At 46.1% G+C, this 17,707-nt stretch overlaps 1 protein-coding gene across 1 annotated transcript in view; it reads left to right on the top strand.

Annotated features, from left to right (window-relative positions):
- Window positions 1–6,533: 6,533 nt before the first annotated feature.
- Window positions 6,534–17,707, top strand: part of LOC107299042 (MICOS complex subunit MIC19-like) — a gene marked incomplete at its 3' end in the record, with an annotated part of 57,710 nt that continues 46,536 nt past the window's right edge. The window contains exons 1-2 of the mRNA XM_015828409.1: window positions 6,534–6,545; window positions 8,624–8,707. Of these exons, the coding sequence (XP_015683895.1) occupies window positions 6,534–6,545; window positions 8,624–8,707 (96 nt within the window). The remainder of the gene's footprint in view (window positions 6,546–8,623; window positions 8,708–17,707) is intronic.

Genomic DNA, 17,707 nt, shown 5'->3' with positions numbered 1-17,707 from the left:
GACCCTCTTAAGAAGCATACTACAGGTAGTCCTCGCCTTACGGCCGCAATTGAGACTGGACAACCATTTGTCTGGAATGGTATATAGGGTTTCCTGCCTGAGCAGGGGGTTGGACTAGATGACCTTTAAGGTCCCTTCCAACTTTATTATTATTATTATTATTATTATTATTATTATTATTATTATTATTATTAATCATCGCACAGTCAGCCAGATGTTCAGACTGGATTTGGCATTTTTGTTTACCTATCGAGTCCTTTCCCAGGACCTGGGATAGGCAGATGTGGATGTTTGATGGTATTACAGATCTCGTCGCAGGATGGAAGCAGTTCCCAGTAAGGCTGCCTTTTGCAATTGACTCATGGCAAATTTGTCAATGCCGATGATGGTGTCCAAGTGGTGCTCCAGTTGTTTTGGGATTGCACCCAAGGCACGTATTACTATTGATACTATCCTTGCTTGCCTTTGCTATAGTCTTTCTATTTCTATTTGTAGGTCTTTGTATTTTGTTATCTTCTCCAGTTCTTTCTCGTCTATTCTGCTGTCTCCAGGCACTGCCACGTCCACTATCCAGACTTTTTTGTCTTTCTTATCGACAATTGTTGTAGTAAGGCCGCCTTTTGCAATTGACTAATAGCGAATTTGTCAATGCCAATAGTGTTCAAGTGGTGCTCCAGTTGTTTTGGGATTGCACCCAAGGCGCCTATTACTATTGGTACTACCTTTGCTTGCTTTTGCCACAGTCTTTCTATTTCTATTTGTAGGTCTCTGTATTTTGTGATCTTCTCCAGTCCCCCAGCTGGCTTTCATGGCTAGGGCGGGACTAGAACTCACATTCTCCTGGTGATTGACCAAGAGGCACCCAGTAGGCTTTCATGCCTAGGGCGGGACTAGAATTCACCATCTCCTGGTGATTGGCCCAAAGTCACCCAGCTGACTTTCATGCCTAAGGCGGGACTAGAACTCACCGTCTCCTGGTGATTGGTCCAAACTGATTCTTGGTACTTCACCGTAGATTTCTTTTGAGCATGTCTCTATTGGGTCTGGTTGATACCTTAAGAATGATCTTCCTTCCTTCCTTCCTTCCTTCCTTCCTTCCTTCCTTCCTTCCTTCCTTCCTTCCTTCCTTCCTTCCTTCCTTTTTTGTATTTTTCCTCCCACCCAGAGATGGGCTCTGGGTAATGTACAATGTAATCCATAAAATGAACATTAAAATCAAAATTAATTTAAGAATAAAACGTTTTACAATTATAAAAATAACTTTATAAAATTTCAAAAGGTGAAAGGGCCAGCAGTTGTTAATACAACGGGTTGGTTTAAATGTTCAAACTGGTGTAGCAAATTGTTCCTGTCCAAACATTAAGACTTGAGTCAGATGAAATTTCCAAATGGAAACCTATTTATTCGAATTGATTTTCCCCCCTTCAAAACATGGACAAAGAACTAAATCAATGTCAATTGATTCGGATGCAAGTCCAATTGATTTTCAGTGTGCAAAATCGATCCATACTGATTTGTAACATCAAGTATTTGCACGGACCGATTTCCTGTGTTGGATGTTTTACAGTAGGTTTTAACTCCGTGTGCAAAATGGAACCCATTTCAAATTATAATCGGTGGAAAATTACATCTGTCCCTTTCTTTGTGTTAAGGTGCTTTCTATTATTATTATTTTTTTAAAAATTATTCCCTAGAGACCTTCACTTCAAAAACACTTATTTTTAAATGCTTAGATATCTTGGTAACATTCCTTTGCTAAGACGAAGTAGACATGTACTGGGCATGTGCAGAGAGAGAGACAGAGAGAAGAGAGAGAAAGAGGAGAGAGAGGGGGGGATAGACAGACAGAAGAGAGAGAGGGGAGGGAGAGAGAAGAGAGAAAAAACAGACAGAGAGAGAAGAGATAGAGAGGAGAGGGAGAGGAAAGAACAGAGAGAGGAGAGAAAGACAGACAGATAGAAGAGAGAGAGAAGAGAGGGAGAGGAGAGAGAGAGGGAGAGGAGAAAGAGACAAAAAAGAGAGACAGAGAGAAGAGAGAGAGGGAGAGGAGAGAGACAGATAGAAAGAGAGAGAGAGAGGAGAAAGAGAAAGAAGAGAGAAAAGAGAGACAGGAGACAGAAGAGAGGGGGAGGAAGAGAGAAGAGAGAGACACAGAAGAGAGGGAGGGGAGAGAGAGGAGGGAGAAAAGAGAGGAGAGAGACAGAAGGAAGAGAGGGAGAGGAGAGAGCAGAAAGAGGAGAGAAAGACAGACAGACAAGAGAGAGAGAGGAGAGGAGAGAGAAAAAGAGACGAGAGAGAAAATAGAGACAGGAGAGAGAGAGAGAGCAGAGAGAGGAGAGAGAGAGAGAAGAGAGGGAGAGGAGAAAGACAGAGAGAGACAGAAGAGAGAGGGAGGGAGAGAGAGAGAGGGAGAGAAACACCGTCTGCTAAAGCCAGAGATGAACCATACAGAGTATTGGCATAGATCTTCAAGCTTTTTTATTGCTATTTTTTTAATTGAACATTGATATAATTTAAGAGTGCATGAGAATTTCAGAATAACTTTCTTTTTTAAGGCCCCCAGCGGGTTTTCCAAAAACATTTTATTAAAAAAGGGGGAGAGAGAGTAAACCTTGTAAGCGTTCTCATTTACGAATAAAGGGCAGCGTCCAGCTAATTGAATACACGGTCATTTTGCTATGGCTAATTTATATTTATCGGACCCCTGTCTTGCAGCCAAATTAATCTAATGCTTCTTTGCCGATGTGCCCGTCAGCTGTGAATTCCCTGGCTGGCCTGTTTGTGTGTAAACGTTGCGATGATTTCTCGCGGAAGGTTGCAAGATTTGTGCCAGCCCTTTGAGACAGACCAGATTTGAACCCCAAACCCACGAGAGATTTTTCTTGGGATGTCACTAAATGAATGGGTGACTTTGGGCCCATCACCAGGAGACGGTGAGTTCTAGTCCCGCCTTAGGCATGAAAGTTGGCTGGGCGACTCTGGGTCAATCATCAGGAGATGGTGAGTTCCAGTTCCCGCTTAAGCATGAAAGTCGGCTGGCTGACTTTGGGCCAATCACCAGGAGAATGTGAGTTCTAGTCCCGCCCTAGCCATGAAAGCCAGCTGGGTGACTTTGGACCAATCACCAGGAGACGGTGAATTCTAGTCCCGCCTTAGGCATGAAAGCCGGCTGGGTGCCTCTTGGCCAATCACCAGGAGAATGTGAGTTCTAGTCCCACCCAAGCCATGAAAACCAGCTGGGTGACTTTGGGCCAATCACCAGGAGACGGTGAATTCTAGTCCCGCCCAAGCCATGAAAGCCGGCTGGGTGCCTCTTGACCAATCACCAGGAGAATGTGAGTTCTAGTCCCACCCAAGCCATGAAAACCAGCTGGGTGACTTTGGACCAATCACTAGGAGACAGTAAATTCTAGTCCCGCCTTAGGCATGAAAGCCGGCTGGGTGCCTCTTGGCCTATCACCAGGAGAATGTGAGTTCTAGTCCCGCCCTAACCACAAAAGCCAGCTGGGTGACTTTGGGCCAATCACCAGGAGACGGTATTCTGATGGAGGTGGGTTGATCCTATTATGTCCCAAAAGGTCCTGTTCTGCTTCCCTGGGGTTGGGGCTGATGGCTGTGTCCTGTGTTGGATTTTTTTTTTTTTTGGTGTGAGGGATTGTTGATTCTAGGGATCTTGGTCTTTCTAATCCCATCAGCTCTAAGCTTCCTGGCTCCAGTCTTTCTGAAAGGATTATCACCTCTGCATTTCTGCAGACCTGGTTTCTGTTTGGAGCAGAGAGACTTCGTGGGGGTGGGTGGGTTGGTTTCTGCCTTTAAAATCCTTTGGTGAAATATAATATTCTGCCTTTTCAATATCCCCCCAAATATTTCTTTCTCTGGATTCTGCCCACAGCAGGAATCCTGGACTCATGGGATACTGACAAGCAGAGTCAATGGGGGGGGGAGCCCGTTTCATTTAACCACCGTGAACAATTGTAGTGTGACTCACTTACAACAACGGTGTCCAGAAAAGCCGTAAAACGAGTCAAAACCCACACTCAACAACCATCTGATTTAGCCACTGAAATTTTGGTTGTTAAGCCGAGGACTGCCTGCAATTTTCCTACCCTCTGGACCCAGAATGCTGGTCTGTGGGACCTTGGCTTGATTTCTAGCAAACCTCTCTGTCTGCTTCTCAACGATCTGCCTTTTTTCTTCAGTCTGCTCTTTCCCCTCGCTGGTTCCACCGCAGTGAGTCCGTTCATTTGCTGTTTTTTTGTTCTTTTCGATGAAAACCCGGGCAGTTGCTTTTAATTAATCTGTTCGAGTTCTGCGGAAGGTTTAGCTTAGACACCCTCCACTTTCCCGGGTGTCACTTACAATGCCTCACACTGGAAAAAGGGGAGAAAGAGGGAAAGCGGCCCGCAAAGTGTTTGAATTTAAAGGTTCCGACTTATAGCTTTCGAGGTCGTCGAAACACGGAAAAGGAAAAAATAACAATAATAAAAAAATCGAGCAAAGGTGAACCGACTGAAGAGTTTTGACATCGATGGAGAACCGTTTCACAACTCCTCTTTCGGCCGGAAGCCGTTAACAGCAAAGTGGGAAGTCTGTAGAGCAGTGTTTCTCAACCTTGACCATTTTAAGGCATGTGGACTTCAACTCCCAGAATTCCACAGCCAGCCTTGCTGGCTGTGGAATTCTGGGAGTTGAAGTCCACATGCCTTAAAATGGTCAAGGTTGAGAAACACTGCGTAGAGGATGGTGGGTTTTTTTTGAGGATTATCCACCCAAGAGAATCTTTGTTAGCCCAGGCTTGGACTGTGAGGTCCTTGGTGCTCTCTGGGTGGTTTTCTTGCAGACGTTTCGTGACCCAACTAGGGAACATCATCAGGAGGAGGGGGAGGAGGAGGAAGAGGAGGAGGAGAGGGGGAAGGCCTGTGGGGTCCTTGGTGCTCTCTGAGCTGGGTGGTTTTCTTTGAGATATTTCACCGCCCATCTAAGTAACATCATCAGTGCTAGAAGAGTGTGGGGGTTTGTGGAGATGAGGAGGAGGAAAAGGACTGTGGGGGGTCCTGGGTGCATCCTGAGCTGGGTTGTGTCCTTGCGGATGTTTCATGACCCAACTAGGGAACATCATCAGTGCTAGAAAGGAGTGGAATTTGGTAAATGGGTTCCACGCAACATAACAGCACTCCCGCCAGAGCTGATAGCGCAAGCCACTTGAGTAGAAACAGAGAGCAAAGCCCTCTCCCTTCTAACACTGATGCTGTTACCTAGATGGGTAATGAGACGTCTGCAAGTAAACAAGCAAGCTCAGAGAGCGCCAAGGACCCCACAGTCTCCTCCCCCTCTTCCTCCTTTGAGGTGTACGTCAGCTACAAAACCCAGCATCCATCCTCCTTGCCTTTCCTTCTCTAAATTATAATTTCCACCGTTCATAGGTCTTTAGTGCAATGGTTATTGCACTCGCAAATAAAAATATAAACATATAAATAAATAATAGTTATTGAAATGACATTGCCAACATCTCATGAGGTTTGGCAGTCCGAGGCGCCCGTATGTACTTCTTTGTTTTGATCCCAAATTTCACAACACCGTAGCGTTTTCTTAGTAATTATTTTGCGTTGTAGATGCACATTTCCGCCCCTTGCCATTTCCCCCCCCCCTTGTCCTAAGGCCCATTACGCAGGAGGAATTTCCCTTTTAGCCTACAGGGATTCAGTTTGATTTCGAGCAAGAATCTCCCAATTTTGGGGGGGAAATTTCTTGGAGTACCCTTAACTATGAGAGTTTGCTTCAGGTCTTGCTTGTGTAAGAAGTGCTGGAATTGGGTATGTCTAGTTTAACGAAGAGAAGGACGAGGGGGGACAGGAGAGCAGTCTTCCAATATCTCAGGGGCTGCCCCAAAGAAGAGGCAGTCAAGATATTCTCCAAAGCGCCTGAAGGCAGGACAAGAAGCAACGGATGGAAACCAATCAAGGAGAGAAGCAGCCTAGAACTAAGGAGAAACTTCCAGACGGTTAGAACAATTAACCAATGGAACAACCTGCCTCCAGAAGCTGTGAATGCTCCAACACTGGAGGTTTTTAAGAAGAGACTGGACAGCCAGTTGTCTGAAATGGTACAGGGTTTCCTGCCTGAGCAGGGGGTTGGACTAGATGACCTCCAAGGTCCCTTCCAACATCATCATCATCATCATCATCATCATTATTATTATTACTACTACTACTACTACTACTACTACTACTACTATTATTATTATTATTATTATTTTGCATTTTAGATGCACATTTCCACCCCTTGCCATTTTTCCCCCCTGTCCCAAAGGATCAACCAAGGTGCATTACGCAGGAGGAATTTCCTTTTTAGCCTACAGGGTTTAAGTATGATTTCGAGCAAGACTCTCCCAATTTGGGGGGGGGGGGAATTTCTCGGAGTACCCTTAACTATGAGAGTTTGCTTCAGGTCTTGCTTGTGTAATGCCTTTTGTTTCACCTGACTTGTCGTATAAACCTGTGGTTTTGTGTTCTGCTTTTCCATGCTTCCAGGAAATGGAGTGCAAGGTAAGAATTCGACCTGAGAGTAAATGGAATTTTTGTGGTGGTTGTTCAGTCGCTGAGCCATGTCCAGTTCTTTACGACCCTCTGGACACGTGACCTCAGGACACAACGACCGTCGTAAACACGAACCAGTCCCCAAGCGTCCACATTTTGATCAGTGCAGCGGTCGTAAGGGTGAAAAACGATCATAGGTCCCTTTTTTTTCAGCGCCGTTTTAACTTTGAACGGTCACTAAACAAACTGTTGTAAGTTGAGGACTGCCTGTATGCAAATCAGGCAACAGCCTGAGTTGCTGAGTCTTTCGTCTCCAACCTGATTTAGTGAGCAAACGTGAGGGATGTGTCTTTTTTCCCCCCTCTTATACTTTCAAACCTATTTTAGCTAGGCTCACTATACTGAATTTAATTTATGTCAGGGAAGATAGCTGGCTAAAAAACCCGCCCAGCAGAGATAAGGAGTCTCTGTTTTTGATCACCACCGTTGTTATCATTCAAGGAAGAGAAGCTGGGGGGATTGATTTAAATCCAGAGAATTTAAATAGCTCGTTTGTTCAAGGGGGGGGGACTCTTAACTTAAAAAGCTGAGCCTTCCAGTTGTCTTAGCCCAGGGGTAGGCAACCTTGGCTCTTTTAAGACTTGTGGACTTCAACTCCCAGAATTCCTGAGCCAGCCTGGCTCAGCTTGGAAACCTCTCCCTTTCCCCTCAGCATGGCTGGCTCAGGAATTCTGGGAGTTGAAGTCCACGAGTCATAAAAGAGCCAAGGTTGCCTACCCCTGGTCTAGGAGGCTCACCGCTTAGAACAGGAGGACTTAGGACAGGGGTAGGCAACCTTGGCCCATTCATGACTTGTGGACTTCAACTCCCAGAATTCCTGAGCCAGCATGACTCAGCTTGGAAACCTCTCCCTTTCCCCTCAGCATGGCTGGCTCAGGAATTCTGGGAGTTGAAGTCCACGAGTCATAAAAGAGCCAAGGTTGCCTACCCCTGGTCTAGGAGGCTCACCGCTTAGAACAGGAGGACTTAGGACAGGGGTAGGCAACCTTGGCTCTTTTATGACTGGTGGACTTCAACTCCCAGAATTCCTGAGCCAGCCACGCTGAGGGGAAAGGGAGAGGTTTCCAAGCTGAGCCAGGCTGGCTGAGGAATTCTGGGAGTTGAAGTCCACCAGTCATAAAAGAGCCAAGGTGGCCTACCCCTGTCTTAGACTATTTATGACGGGTGCAGTGTCTCGGAGTCATGTGATCCCCTTTTACGACTTTCCGACAAGCAAAGTCGAGGGGGAGGCCAGATTCACTTAACAACTATGTTATTAACTTTTAACAGCTTCAGGGCTTCACTTAACAACCGTGCCAAGGAAGTTCATCAAAGGGGGCAAAACTCCCGTCACAAACATCTCGCTTAGCTACATAAAAGTTTGGGTTCAATTCTGGTAAGTCGAGGAATAACTGAATAACAATAACTGACCCTTTTGTCAATCGCTTATCACGATAATGTGAATACGGGCAGTCCTCGAAGTTACGGCCACAACTGAGTCCCAAATTTATGTCGCTAAGTGAAACATTTGTGAAGTGAGCTTTGTCCCATTTCACGACCTTTCCTGCCGCAGTTCTGAAGCGAATCGTTGCGGCTGTGAAGTTAGTCACACGGTCGTTAAGTGAATCGGGCTCCCCCCCCGATCGACTTTGCTTGTCAGAAGGTCACAAAAGGGGATCACGTGATCCCAGGACACTGCGACCGTCGTAAATACGAACCAGTTGCCAAGCGTCTGAATTTGCATCATATGACCAGGGGGAAATGCTGCAATGGCCATAAGTGTGAGAACCGGTCATAAGTGTGAGAACCGGTCATACGTCACTTTTTTCGGTGCCGTTGTAACTTTGAACGGTCACTAAATAAACTGTTGTAAGTTGAGGACTATCTGAACACTCTGCAGGTTTCAGTCTTTGGATTAAAAAGATTTTGTGGGCAGAATTGATCCCAAACGTTGACTTTACTGGAACTTGGTTGTTCTTCATCTGTGTTTTTTTTCTTTCTTTCTCTTTCTCTCTTTCTCTGCTTTGGTTTTGTTTCGTTCTTTTCAGGCCAAGCAGCTAGAAGGAAAGGAAAAAGAGCTGAAGAAACACGAGACTTACTACAAGGAGCAGCTGAACCGCCTGGAAGAGAGGGTGAGGGAGTTTTATATTTTGCTTTTCACCAAGAGCCTTTGGGGGGAAGGCTGGGTAGAATTTGACCCTTCTGCTTTTAAAGGCACAGAATTGATGGGAAGAACGCTCTCATCTTGGCCAGCTGAGATCCTGGGAGGAAGGACATCCACCCATCCTCGTTTGACGACGGCCGAAAGAACCAATCCTTTAAAACGGGGTTTCTCTGCCACCTTTACCATAAACTAAACCACTTCCTCTTTCAGCAATCTCTCGTTCTCTGTGTGTTTAATGTGTCAACAGGAGGCAAAAATCGGAATTTACGATCCATTTTTTCCTAACTTTAAAAGAAAAATATATATACAGGTAGTCCTCAACTTGCAACCGTAATGGAGCCTGCCCATCCCGGTCGTTAGCCGTGACAGTCATAAATAAGCTTACCCGGGTGGACCCACCAGATGTGACAAGCATTTTGTCTTTGCGGTGGTTGTAAAGCGACCACTGGGGTTGTTAAGCGCACCAGTGGTTTGATAGGGGGCTTGGGGTTGCCGTAAAGTGGAAGCAAACGCCGGTTTTCAGCAAAACCGACGTAAAACGCAGTCGTGGGTCTGCGGGAACAGCCGTGAGCGTCCGTAAAGGCAGGCTGGTTGTCAATCGCCCAAATGTGGTCAGGTGATCTCAGGGAACAGGGTCGTCAGAATCGGGGAGGTCCTAAGCAACTGGTCATAAGTTGAGGACTACCTGTAGAACATGGTAAATTGTAAAACAGGTCCAGTGTGAACACTTGCTTCGTTCTGGTGACCGCCTTAAAAAGTTCCTGTGGGTGAAGTGTGAAAAGTCAGCTCAACTTTTTGAATCTTTGGGACTTTCCCCCCCAAAATGCAGATTTCCTGGGGGAACAGAATGCCAGAGCCATCTGGGTATCCAGCCAGCGAAGGTCCAACTGTCCAGACTGATATGTTAATAAAGGAGAATATCTGTAGCTCAGGGCTGAAATGTGGGGTCCCTGGTGCTTTCTGAGTGGGGTGCTTTTCTCGTAGGCGTCTCGTGACCCCACTAGGCAACATTATCAGTGCTAGAAGGGAATAGGGTTTGTGGAGGGGAGGAGGAAAAGGTGAGGAGGAAGGGGAGGAGGAGGAGGAGGAGGAGGAGGAGGAGGAGGAGGAGGACAACGACAATGGGGTCCTTAATGCTGTCTGAATTTGCTTGTTTTCTTGCAGATGTTTCATGGACCAAACTAGGTGACATCGTTAGAAGGGAGTGGGGTTTGCAGAGAGGATATGACAAAGGAAGTGGGGTTGTGGAGAAGGAAAAGGGGAGGAGGAGGGGGAGGGGGGAGGACGAGTACTCTGGGGTCTTTATTGCTCTCTGAGCTTGCTTGTTTTTCTGGCTGACGTTTCATGACCCAACTAGGTGACATCATCAGTGCTAAAAAGGGAGGAGAGGAGGAGGAGGAGGAGGAGGATTGTGGGGTCCTTGGTGCTCTCTGAGCTTGGTTGTTGTCTTGCAGACATTTCATGACCCAACTAGGTAACATCATCAGTGGTAGAAGGGAGAGGAGGAGGACTGTGGGGTCCTTGGTGCTCTCTGAGTTTGGTTGTTGTCTTACAGACATTTCATTACCCAACTAGGTAACATCATCAGTGGTAGAAGGGAGAGGAGGAGGAGGATTGTGGGGTCCTTGGTGCTCTCTGAGCTTGGTTGTTGTCTTGCAGACGTTTCATTACCCAACTAGGTAACATCATCAGTGCTAGAAGGGAGAGGAGTTTGCGAGGAGGAGGAGGAGGAGACTGACTCTGGGGGTCCTTGGTGCTTTCTGATCTTGGTGGTTTTCTTGCAGACGTTTCGTTACCAAACAAGGTAACGTCACCTATGCTCAAAGGAGCTTGTATCTAAATAGAGGGCAAACCCCACTCCCTCCCAGCACTGATGATGTTCCCTAGTTGGGTCGTGAAACGTCTGCAAGGAAACCCCCCCAGCTCAGAAGGCGCCAAGGATCCCTCAGAGTGACATATTGGATTAGTTTTACCCAATCCAACTTTTCCAAGAGTGATTTTTCCAATGATTAATTCTGAGATTGTTTTCCTTGGCTCCGCAGCCTTAAAAAACTCGACGCCACTGCTAGAGCGGAACAGCCGACTTCTCTTTTGTTGTTCATCAGAAAGAATAACACAACTTTATTAAAACTGTGTAAAATCCCACAGATTGATAATGTACGGTTTTCGCCCAAATGCTTCCTCTGGCTCCTTGTTAAACTATTTTTTTTTTTTAAAAAAAAAGAATATTTAAAAACAACACAAGGAAGGTGGGGAACGAAAAAGGAAAAAATGTTGCCGGGAAGAAGCATATCAGAAACTCATTATTCCTACAATATGTTAAAACGAATTTCGGCGTCTGCTGCAGCTTCGTAGATTAGCTTGCAAGAAGCAAAATACCTCCGCCCCCCCCCCCACCCCCCCAAAATAAGTGTGATCTTTTGTCCCCTTGAAAAGAATACTCAATATTTCATGCATATGGAAAACAGGACCCTGACTTTGATAGGATCAGATATCTACCAGGCACAATACCGTTCTACTCTGGTTCCTGGGAGCTTTCCAAAATCTGAATCAAAAGTCTTTTCAAGACCTGTTGAGAGAGAATCCTTTTAACTGGAGACGTGTAACATGGAACTTGATGTTTTTTGTCTGGCAGAAAATGTATTATTAAGCTTGGTGGCACAGTCAGCCAGATGTTCAGACTAGATTTGGCCTAATTGTCCCCTTATCCTTCCCAAGGGTGGCGCGGTGGCCTTGTCGGCTGCAAAGCTGGCAGCCCAGGTTCAAGACCCCAGCTCCACAGGATGGGGTGAGCTCCCGTCCTCACCTCAGCTCCTGCCAACCGACTGCGTTTCCCCAAAAGTAAGATCTACCCTGAAAACAAGCCCTAGGTTGATTTTTGTGGGGTGGGCCTAAAATAACCCCTAGTTTGGGGGCAAGGCGCACACCTAAAAATCAATCTGGGGGGGGGTTGGAGTTGCCCCACAGTTTACAAACAGTTGTAAACTGTTTCAAGCAAAGCTGCCTATCGCAATTGACCGATCGGGGTGGTGTCAATGCCGAACGATGTTCAGCTGGCGTTTTCCGTTGTTTCGATTGTTTATTCTTGGTCCTTCGCACACTCAGCCAGATGTTCGGACTGGATTTGGCATTTTTTTTGTCTGCCTGTCGAGGTCTTCCCAAGGACCTGAGATTGGCAGGTGTGATAGCAGTTACAGATGTGGTTGCAGGGTATAAGCTGTTTTCTTGCATGAGTTGGAACATGTGATCTATTGCTTCTTTGGCTGCTTTGCATCATCTGCCCTTTGAATGATTGGATGATGAGGATGAATAATTAATTTTGATATTATTATTATTATTATTATTATTATTGGCGTTTGGCCCAGCAGGAACTGCATTGATCGCTTTGTAATCAATGATAAAGCTTCCTTGAAACATGGAAGCTTTGCCTTGGTTATCACTGGTCACCACTGTCACACTCGCCTTTACTTCCTTCTAAGAAAGTTGAGGTTCCAGAGTGAAATTCGAGAGAAGTTGTCCTTTTCCAACTCCCAGTTTTCCCAGGGAACGGAGGCCGTGCTTGCTGCAAATAAGAATTCTTGTACAGTATTGTGGGATGTGTTTGGTGCTCGATGAGATTTGTTTGTTTTATTGCAAAAATTTCATTACCCAGCTAGGTTACATCACCAGTGCTAGGAGGGAGAGGGATTCTGTTCTGTTGTTCTGTTCTGTTCTATAGAATATTTGTGGCTCAGGGTTGAAATGGGGGGGGTGTCCTTGATGCTCTCTGAGCTTGGCTGTTTTCTTGCAGACGTTTCATTACCTAACTGGGTTACATCACCAGTGTTAGGAGAGAGAGGGATTCTGTTCTATTCTGATTAATTGTTCCAACTGCCAGGAAGTTTCTCCTTAGTTCTAGGTTGCTTCTCTCTTTGGTTAGTTTCCATCCGTTGCTTCTTGTCCTGCCTTCAGGCGCTTTGGAGAATAGCTTGACTCCCTCTTCTTTGGGGCAGCCCCTGAGATATTGGAAGACTGCTATCATGTCCCCCCTCGTCCTTCTCTTCATTAAACTAGACATACCCAATTCCAGCAGCCGTTCCTTATATGTTTTAGCCTCAGTCCCCTAATTATCTTTGTTGCTCTTCTCTGCACTCTTTCTAGAGTCTCAACATCTTTTTTACATCGTGGCGAGCAAAACTGGATGCAGTATTCCAAGTGTGGCCTTACCAAGGAATAACAACAACAAAATAAACAACAAAAACAACAAAAACAACAATAATAACAACAATAATAATAAGTTGGAAGGGACCTTGGAGGTCATCTAGTTCAAACCCCTGCTCAGGCAGGAAACCCTATACCGTTTCAGACAAATGGCTGTACAGTTACTTCTTAAAAACGTCCAGCGATGGAACATTCACAGCTTCTGGTGGCAAGTAGTTCCACTGATTTAATGTTCTAACCGTCAGTTCTAGGTTGCTTCTCTCCTTGGTTAGTTTCCATCCATTGCTTTTTGTCCTGCCTTCAGGCGCTTTGGAGAATAGCTTGACTCCCTCTTCTTTGGGGCAGCCCCTGAGATACTGGAAGACTTGCTATCATGTCCCTCCCTCGTCCTTCTCTTCATTTCCTGACAGAACAATTAATCTGTGGAACAACCTTCCTCCAGAAGTTGTGAATGCTTAAAAACTGGACATTTTAAAGAAGAGACTGGATAGTCATTTGTCTGAAATGGTACAGGGTCTCCTGCCTGAGCAGGGGGTTGGACTAGAAGACCTCCAAGGTCCCTTCCAAACTCTTTTCAATTCTGTTAAGCTTCCCATGCAGTAGATGTATTCAGGCTACATCTTATTTAAGAGGGTCCACGTTGCATGTCAAAGAAGGTTCATTCCTGTGTGCTGGAGGGACCGTCTTCTCTTCAGACCCCAAGAAAAGCTCAGCCGGTCCCTTCCATTCAGCCCGACATGCGAGCAGTCCTCAAGAGCTTCAGAAATCAACACAATGGCCCAGGAAGGGATTGTTGGCTTTTCTTTTCGGTTCCTATTGAATGAAAACCGACTAGCTGACAGCCAGGAAAAAAAAAAAGGGGAGGGGAAAGCTGGTTTTAATGTATTTGCAGCTCATAGTGAGTTAATTGCCACCCTTGTATAGGAAATGGCAGATCAATGGGCAAATAGATTGGAATAATGAAGTTGCGGAGAATAACAGCGTTCGCTTTTCATCCAGCGGGAGACCTCGGCAAAAGACACCCGGGTCCTCCGTCATTCCGCCGTGTCATTATTTCGTTTCCCAAAAACCGACAATCTGTCATGACAGGATATTCACCTCTCCTTTCCCTCCCGTCACCTTCGCCCGGCGTGGATCAGAATGGCGTGCTTTGCAGCTGAAGCAAAACACGCAAGTCCGTGTTGCAAATGTTATCGCCGAGAAGGTGCATCATTAGAGCCGAAGCCATTCAGCAGATTGTCCGTGGGTTGTAGATTTGTGAGATCCGGGTTTAAAAAGACAAAAAGGAAAAAAATCCTTGATCCTTTTGGCAGCTGAAATTGGAGAGAGAGAGAGAGAGAGAGAGAGAAAACAGACAGAGGAAAGAGAGAAAAGAGGAGAGGGAGACAGAAGAGAGAGGGAGGGAGAGAGAAAAAAGAGGAGAGAGTGACCGAAGAGAGGGGGAGAGAGAAGAGAGACAGAGAGAAGAGACAGAGGAGAGAAAAAAGGAGAGACAGAAGAGAGGGAGAGAGAAAGAGGGAGAGAAAAGAGAGACAGGAGAGAAAAAAGGAGAGAAGAGAGGGAGGGAGGGAGGGAGGGAGAGAAAGAAGAGAGAAAAAAGAGGAGAGACAGAAGAGAAAGAAGAGACGAGAGACACAGAAGAGGGAGGGAGAGAAAAGAGAGAGAGAGGGAGAGAAAAGAGAAAAAAGGAGAGAAGAGAGGGAGGGAGGGAGAGAAAGAGAGAAAAAAGAGGAGAGACAGAAGAGAGAAAGAAGAGATGAGAGAGACACAGAAGAGGGAGGGAGGGAAAAGAGACAGGAGAGAAAAAAGGAGAGAGAAGAGAGAGAGAAAGGGAGAGAAAAGAGAAAAAAGGAGAGAAGAGGGAGAGAGGGAGGGAAAGAGAAAAAAGAGGAGAGACAGAAGAGAGAAAGAAGAGACGAGAGACATAGAAGAGGGAGGGAGAGAAAAGAGACAGAGAAAAAAGGAGAGAGAAGAGAGGGAGAGAGAAGAGAGACAGAGAAGAGACAGGAGAGAAAAAAGAGAGAGAAGAGGGAGAGAGAAAAAAGACAGGAGAAAAAAGGAGAGGAGGGAGAGAAGAGACAGGAGAGAAAAAAGCGACAGAAACAGAAAGAAGAGAGAGAAAAAAGAGACGAGAGAGAGAGAGAGAGACAGAAGAGAGGGAGGGAGGGAGAGAGAGAGAGAATTCTGAGGAAATAAAATGGATAGTAGGGTCCTGTCTGTTTGTGAATCTGCAAAACCCCAGTGTAATAGGATTTAAGATACGGTGCAGGCGCCTACGCTGTCAACGTTCTTTTCATGGAAAAATGTCCTCTACTGTAGAAAGACGCGCGCATAATGATCGAGGCACACGGCCTTAATCCGTAATAGCGGGGAAAACCCGTGCGTGAAATCAACAAACCTAACCCATTGCATCCGGAGTCTTCCGTCCCTAAATACACCCAGACCTTTGCAGAACTTACCGTTTTTTGCTTGGGAAGGCCGTCAAATTCGCACGGGTGTTTTTCACGGCGAGAAAATGAAATATTTGTAGCTGCAGGGTTGAACGGTGGGACACTTGGCGTTCTCCGAGCGTGGTGCTGTCCTTTCGGACGTTTCATGACCCAACTAGGTAACACCCTCCATATTAGAAGGGAGGGGTTTGCGGAGAGGAGGAGGAGGAGGAGGAAAAGGACTTGTGGGGCTCTTGATGCTCTCTGAGCTTGGTGGTTTTCTTGCAGACGTTTCATGACCCAACTAGGTAACATCATCAAAGCTAGAGGGAGGGGGGGGTTGCTCTAGTGGCTTGGCTCTGCTAGTTTTGGTGGGATTGTTGTTTTTTTCTAGGTTCCTTGAGTAGGCTGTTGCTTACTGTTTGGTTGTTTGTCTGAGGTGGTAGTGCCTTGATTGGAGTAGAGTTTACTCCTTGATTGCTGGTCTAGGGTTAATCCTGCTGTTAATCCCTGCTTCTCTGGGTATTGGCAAGGAGATGTTTTGATCTTTTTGGCTTTTTGGTTCTTTTTGGTGGACAGACAAAACAGTAAACCACGGCCTAATGAAGAGACCACCAAGGACATCCTCCCCAATAGTGACAGGGCGAGCCACCACTATACAAACGGAGAGAAACCCCTTTTCCTTCTAGCACTGATGATGCTACCTAGGTTGGTAGTGAAACGTCTGCAAGAAAACAACCAAACTCGGAGAGCACCAAGGACCCCACGGTCAGCCGCCNTCTGCAAGAAGACCACCCAGCTCAGAGAGCACCAAGCACCCTACCATTTTTTTTTCAGGCTGTCCCCGAGTCGCTGAGTAAGGTCTCTCGCCTGTTTCTCCATCTGTTCCGCTTGTGGGAACACGTCCTTCCAGTGCACCAGTAACCTTGTTCCCGCGATTTTAGGAGTATCCCTAAAGGATTGCTCTTTTTGTTCCAATCAGTCAACTTGGCAGATTCAATTTGTGTTTCCCACCAACATCTGACACCTCTGGGGCAGAGGTGTAAGAAAAATCTATTTTTGTGGAGCTGCTTAATCCAGGTTTGTGAAAGTCCCTGCTCCAGGCAGGCAGGCAGGCAGGCAGACAGGCAGGCAACGGGTCCGACCGTTTTTTTCCAGCGATCTGGAAGAGAAATCTGTTCCTGTTCATTACTTTGGCTATTCACCAAACTGGTTTATTGGTTGTTTGCGGTCTGGCCTCCATCTCAGTCAGCTTCCTTATGGCCGTTGACCAGGTTAGAAAAGAGAAGACGATTCAGAAACCGGAAACCAGGAACGAACGCACAATTAGAACAAAACGAATAGTTCTAAAACGGAGGCGATTGGAATTCAGAGTATTTTACAAAAAGTGTAGCAGGGCCGAGCCCAGTAAATCAAAGTCACATTGGTTAGGCAATAATAACTGTAAATAAAGTGAATTTGGGTGGCTTGGAAATCTCACTTAGATTAGGGAGTCAAGCTATTCTCCGAGGCGCCTGAAGGCAGGACAAGAAGCAACGGATGGAAACTAACCAAGGAGAGAAGCAACCTGGAACTAAGGAGAAACTTCCTGACAGTCAGAACAATTAACCAGTGGAACTACCTGCCTCCAGAAGCGGTGAGTTCTCCAACACTGGAAGTTTTTAAGAAGAGACTGGACAGCCATTTGTCTGAAATGGTGTAGGGCAAGGGTGTCAAACTGCCGGCCCGTGGGCCGGACGCGTCATCGGGAAACGCTTAAAACCAAACCCACCTTTTAGGTTTACACAAGGACAAGCAATTGTGCCCTTCGCCTTAAAATACGATCTTAATTTGAATGGGGCTTGTTTTAGTTTCTTGCTTATTCCCTTAGAAACAGCTTCAGGTTATAAAGCTCCATCGCTCTGTTTGGAATTGAATTAATTGGTGAAACTAGCTCCCACATATGTTCCTTGGCCCAGTAAAACACCCCCGAATCTTACCCTCATGTTTGCTGATTAATGTTATTCCTTGGGTGGTGAGGGTGTGCGTGCGTGTGCATTCATCTGAATTAATTTTTTTATCGTTTTTTAGACGGTGGTGTTGTTGCAAAATTCAGGGACTCCTGGACTTTGGGCTTATCTAGTGCAACATTCTGGGCAGGGGTGAGAAAAACCCACAAATGGGAAATTAGCATATTTATCCCATCCCGCTTGGTTTCCCCGCACACCGAAACTCAACAGGGCCTGACACCCGAGCTGGCACGGTGCCACCATGATTAATAGCAATCGGTGATCTTAGTTTCAACGAATCAACAGAGATTTTTTTTCTCTCCATAAGCTGAAATGTGATTCTGATAGAGA

This window comes from Protobothrops mucrosquamatus, unplaced genomic scaffold (assembly GCF_001527695.2).
Source record: "Protobothrops mucrosquamatus isolate PMUCROS unplaced genomic scaffold, P.Mucros_1.0 scaffold4474, whole genome shotgun sequence".
NCBI classification, from domain to species: Eukaryota; Metazoa; Chordata; class Lepidosauria; order Squamata; family Viperidae; genus Protobothrops; species Protobothrops mucrosquamatus.
The sequence above is the reverse complement of the archived record's forward strand: the minus strand, read 5'-3'. Positions and strand labels throughout refer to the sequence as shown.